General features: G+C 30.8%; 1 protein-coding gene across 1 annotated transcript; it reads left to right on the top strand.

The window, feature by feature from the left end:
* The first annotated feature begins 334 nt into the window (after positions 1 to 334).
* Positions 335 to 1212, top strand: LOC101221093 (protein RADIALIS-like 2). Its single transcript, XM_011660776.2, has 2 exons — positions 335 to 669; positions 980 to 1212. Exons 1-2 carry the CDS (start codon positions 411 to 413, stop codon positions 982 to 984), a joined length of 264 nt encoding a protein of 87 aa, XP_011659078.1. The 5' UTR covers positions 335 to 410; the 3' UTR covers positions 985 to 1212.
* Positions 1213 to 6339: the final 5127 nt, after the last annotated feature.

Raw genomic sequence — 6339 nt, 5'->3', positions numbered from 1 at the left:
AGGTTTTTTTTTTTCCAAAATATAATAAATAAATAAAAAGTTGGACATTTTTCTGATTTTGTAAGGTTTAGAATTTCCTTCTTTTGTTCAATTAGGGAATGAAAAAGAAGAAACACTTTTGAGAGATGATTCTACATATCTAAATAATTCCAAAATCTTTGTGCCATCTCTTTTGTTCTTACTGCATCTTGTGGTTCTTAAAGATACGAATCACTAAAGTTCTCATCATTGCCCCAACTATAGGAAATTAACCCCCACACACCTACAAACCCTACATTTATTTTTCTTATAAATTGCACCCACTTCCCCAACTCTTTGGCACAAACCATTATTCCTTCCATTTTTTGTTCCTCTTTCCAAAACCCATTTCTTTTGTTTTGGCAATTCAAAGCTCAATACTAACAAAAGTAATGGCTTCAATGTCCTCTCATGGCTCAAATGCATGGACTAAAATGCAAAACAAGACATTTGAAATGGCTTTGGCTGAATATGATCAAGACACTCCTGAACGATGGGTGAATGTTGCTAAGGCTGTTGGTGAAAAAACTGAAGAGGAAGTCAAGATGCATTACCAACTTCTCCTTCATGATGTCAAACATATTGAGTCTGGCAATGTCCCTTTTCCCTATCCAACGACATCGAGCAATGATGATTTGCCAAGGAAACGAGGTGTCTTGTTTCTCCTTTCTCCTTTCTCGTTTTCAATCTCTCTATGAAACAAATTTTGTACCTGCTCTTGGTTTCTTGTTTCCCATTTATTCGAAAATTACGTGTTTTCAAAATTGTGAACACGGTTTTTGGCAACAGTAAAAACCAAATCTTCTTGTTTTCCCATCGCTTTATCTCGTTTCTTATATCATTTTATTTTTACTTCTAAATTGCATAAGAAACTGTACATTTTTTATTTTATATATACCAAGTTGATATACCAAGTTCTCCTTCGATTATATTTATTTATTTGTTTTGTTTTTCCTCTCAGGATGATTAAGAACAAACTCTTCATTGATCGAGCTGGTGCAATACTTTGAAGAATATAGAAGAAGAAAGAACCATATGCCTTTAAATACAGTTTTACTACTGATGAATGAATAAATAAGAGTTTAATCATTTGAAATTTTGTTCCTCTCTGAGTGTATGAGAGTTCTTGTTATATGGTATGACATTCATATCTATAAGGAATGTTTAGTTTAATATGAAACATCTTTTTTCTTAGAATAGTTTACATTCAACTTTAGAATATATATTCCCTCGTCCAAAATATATATATATAAGTTGAAAATATGATCATTTTTTTCATTAAGTTTAGATTCATTTTATTTTATTGCTTTTATTTTCATGGGTTCAAATTAAATTATGAAAAAAAACTTTGTTGTATTCGGGTTGCACCCAAAAGTTTTTTCCCAATAAAAAACGTGGCCTTATTTTGTTAAATTCATCATTGGCTAAGTCTACCATAAATCAAATGCAAAAAGATAGATATTCTCAACATATTTTTATTTAACACTCATTGAAATCTAAAGTTTCTTTTAAAGATTCAAAGCCCATATTGAAATGAGTATCTTTGTTGGGTTTGATGTTGACATGGGTATCTTGGTTTCGAATTTGATTGACTATTGTGAGTTTGGTAGGGGAGAACATTTTAAACCAGAGACGTTAATGAACTTGTTCGAGAGGGTAGAATATAGTTAAGATTATTAGAAATTTGAGTACATGAAAAGTTGAAGACAATGAAAATGAGATCCTGAAACATAAAAATGGTGAAAAAGAGAATTTGGTTTGAAAATTATGAGAACAAAATGTGACTATTTTGGTAGTTCGATCGTAGAATTTATTTTTTGTGATTTTTCAATATATAAGTATGTGACATGACAAAAAAATCGAGATTTCTTATTTGAATGGTTGTTTTATGGAAACTGCTTACTATTACATATTACAAAATAGATTTTTGAAAATTACATTATAATACAAACATATTCCATTACAAAACTCTCAACAAAAAGCTTACAAATGGGACTTACATCCACTTTAATGGATCACTAAAATGTTTATTAAAAAATTTATAAACGAATACACTTCCTTAAATATAATATATTTTCATTGTAACATTAAATTAATGGCATGTTGCAGATATGGTAAAATTAGTTTGATAAATTAGGTTTACTTATACAACTTTTAGATTTGTAAAAAGGCAAAATTTAAGTTCAACCACGTTTCAAAAATGTAAAATTACAAAGCTATCTTTTAAAATTATAAACATTTTCACTTGCTTCTTCTTCCTTTCATGTCTCAATAGTTATTGATTGATACACATCATTAGTTTAGTATACTTGATATGTTGTTGATACACTTGATGCGTTTTTTCACTACACAAGAAGTTTCATTTTTAGTGGCACATTAAAAACGTCACTAAAGCCAAAAACACGTTGCTAAAAGTATTAGCGACAAAAGTCATTCGTTGCTAGGACTGTCGATGCATCCGCATAGCTAAAAGTTTTAGCGACGCAACATTACGCACCGCAAAAGACATATTTTTAGTGACATTTCCGCATTACTAAAAGCTTACTTTTAGTAACATATGTTATGTCATTATTTATTTTTTTAGTCACATATTATGATCGTCACTAAATGTGATGTTTTAGTGACAAATAATGTTGTTGCTAAAGATTAATTTTGGATTGTTACAAATATCTTTTGTGACGTATTGAAGTATGCCACTAAAAATTCCTACACTTTTTATAAAAAAGTCAACGCTTTTGCGATGTTATTGAAAACGCCAGTAAAAGTATTTTATTATATAAAAAAATATCTAATTTATTATATAAACCTTGTATAAAATGTCACATATAATAATTTTAAGAACTATCTTTTCATCATCTTCTTCTTCACCTACTAGGTTTCAAACCCATAACCTAAGGGGTTAGATCAAATTTTTAATCCAAACTCTTAATCATTATGCTATGAAACCGTTGAGTAATAATTTTAAGAACTATCACTAGACAACATGGAATAACATCAACTTTATCACAAGAAATATATATCAAGAAACTTATAATTTCATAAATAGTTCAAGCAATGTCAACCTAAGTTATAAGTATGAAGTTACATAAAAAAATGGATGTCCAAAGTTAGTTCCAAAGTTATAACCATGTAGTTACATCAAGAAGTTTCAAGTCTTGGCATTCCAACAAGCCTAACAAAAGTTATAACAAAGAATTCCTACAAGTCTTGGAATCATGAAAATTCTTTCCTAACAAATTTATAAGATATAAGAACCAAAAACTATTTTCATATTCATCTGAAGTCAACTTCAAAATCTTATACAGAAGACCATTTGTGCGTCAAATCTAAGATGTGTACATGAAAAGCAATGAATTCAATATGATTAAACTCAATAAACGAGAGTTAGCACTTCAAAGCATAATGACACTACTCTCAAATGGATGAAACTCAAACATTCTAAAACAATGAGTGAGGGGAGGGGGCATGTCCACATCAAGAACCAAAATCACAATGACACTCCATAACATTCTAATCACAAGCACAACAATGAGTGAGGGGATTAAAAATTTTGTTGCTAAAACTACTTTATTTTTACTGACATTTACTAATTCGTTTAGTTGCGTGGATTAAAAATTTATCGCTAATAATACTCTTCTGTGACATATTTTTTTTGCATCCCTATATAAATAAACTTTTAGCAACAAAAATTATTTGCGCCACTAAAAATTCTTCACTGAATTATAAATTTCTTGTAGTGTTTATACACTTTTTATGCATTGTTGATACATTCGATGAATTAAATATTACTTCATACACATCATTGGTTTGATACACTGGATATGTTGTTGATACATTTGCTAAATTTTGCAAATACACTCACTCAGATGCACTAAGCCATGGTACACTTGATGTATTGTCGGTACACTTGTTATGGTTTGTTCATTCACTCAATGGGTTTAATACAATATTGATAAACATTTTATACTTTATTGCTACCCTTGACAAATTTATTAAACTTGATGCAGTTCATATTTTTGATACCCTTGATGTCCTGTTAGTACATTTTCTATATTTATCAATACACTTGATTGACTTGAATATATTTGATACGCTTGTAATTTCTGCTGATACACTTAATATATAATTCACTAGTACACTTTGATACATATTATATGTTTTTGATATACTTGATATCTTTCATACATAAAATATCTTTGATACACCACTATATACTATTGATACACTTGATTTTTTTTCATTGTTGTACTACTCATACACTTATTTTTTTTACTCTCTAATACTTCACCAACACATATTGTTAATTTGATACACTTGATATGTTGTGGATACACTTTTTAAATTGTTGATACACTCAATCAATTGAATACACTTGATGCACTAAACATGATATACTTTATGACGTATTATTGATTCATTTGTTATAGTTTGTTGATACATTTGATAGATTTAATACACTTAATAAATTTGATACACTTGATCTATTGTGTTGCTACACACTTTTGGTTACCACAGAGGAAAAGTCAACATATGTATCCAAACAAATTCTTGCTCAACCAATCCGATTCTCCTCCTCGAATTGGTGATCCCCATTGCAATCCTCGCCCGAGAAATGAGTGGCGGCGTCCTTAGAATCACCCTTGAATCCGCCACGGCGATGGATTCATGGGGGAGATCGGTTTTGTCGTCCTCAGAGTGGAGTATGTATTATTTCAACGAAAGGAAAGTTAGGTACAGATTGAGACAAGGGACATCAGCGGCAGAGGTGGAGATGTTGTGGGGGTTGGGGAGGGTGGCGGAAGAGGCGGGAGTTATTGAAAGTGAAGATGATTGTTAATTTGATGTATTTGAGAGGGAATTTCGATAGAGTTCGTAGAGCGTCGGGAGACTCCGAATCATTCCATTTGAGATATCCAAATGGAAGCATTCATCAAGAGCTAAATATTTTCTTTTTTCGATCCAAATAAATAAATTAATTCTCTCTCTCTAGCTTTTTTTTTTTTTTAATGGGCATTTTCAACTTTTTTGCTGCTGCTTATATTGGTCTTGTGTTTCCTTACCACCAGCTTCTGCTTATAAATTTGTGTATCCAATTACGTTCTGTGACGTTAATATGAGATCATAATGTGCGATTTGCTACTCACCTTCACTTTCTCTCCTACCTTCTTGAATTGGGTTTTCTATATGGTATTGTAGTTTAATTTGAATTCCATGCCTATATCGTTTAATTTAATTAGAGTTTAGAATGTGATCAAAAATTTACTGTAATTCGTAATTAGATAGAGGAGAAACCGTAAAGAAGAATGGTGGAGAAGAGGAGAAGAAAATGAGGAGAAAAATGAGAAGAAGATGAGAAAAAGAGGAGGACAAAGCTAAAAGAAAGAAACAAAAAATGAAGAGGAGATGAGAGGACATTTTTGGAGTAATGAAAAATAGAAAATACCAACCAAATTAAATAATGAACACGTTAACTACAAATCATAAAAACTTGTATTTGTTCATTTGAATTTTTATCTTTCAAGTCTTTTTGTTTTAATAGTTTTTACAAAATTATCCATTGTCATCTATATTTTTTTTATCGATATTTTTGTCGACATTCCATATGAAAAAGAAGGATTATTATCTAACACGTTATCACAAGTCACACACAATCTTGTAACTAGAGCAATAATAACGTATGAAACAAATGGCTACATAGTTCGATTTGATGCAATATTATCACCTACATGTCTAGAAAGCAGAGTATGCCCTAGAAAAGAAACATCACTAGAAAAGTTAAGCAATTACAATGTTATACCTATATGTTAAAAGAACACATCTATAGAGATGAATGAACAACGACTTAATTACTTGAGGGCAAACTTATACGTTCCCCAAGTGTGAGATTCCTCTCACTTGTCATGTTAATTATTCATCAATGTGTTATAATAAGTAGCTACTTATTTAATATAGGGATCTTCTAGGATGAAAATCTCAGTCACAACCATCAAAGTTCCACATATCCCTGATGGTACCATTTTGTCGAGATGAGAGAGCATATAATCTGAGAAAGGATGAGCAAATAGGCCCATAATTGCTCCAATTGTTGTGCCAAAACAGTAAGGATATGTCATTGTTCAATTTTCATCTCATTTGTGTCATGAACCAATCCAAACCTTTACAGATAGATCTCCAAGGAGCATTGAGATTGTTATATTTAGCAATAGTGGCAATATCATCCATAGAAGTATTGAAGTATTTGACATCAATGAAGGTCATCCATAGACTAGTTGGTTCATTGTTATATCTTTCAAAGCCACTTAGTGAGCAAAGAAAAATTTG

The sequence above is a fragment of the Cucumis sativus genome, chromosome 7 (assembly GCF_000004075.3).
Source record: "Cucumis sativus cultivar 9930 chromosome 7, Cucumber_9930_V3, whole genome shotgun sequence".
Lineage (NCBI taxonomy): Eukaryota > Viridiplantae > Streptophyta > Magnoliopsida > Cucurbitales > Cucurbitaceae > Cucumis > Cucumis sativus.
The sequence above is the reverse complement of the archived record's forward strand: the minus strand, read 5'-3'. Positions and strand labels throughout refer to the sequence as shown.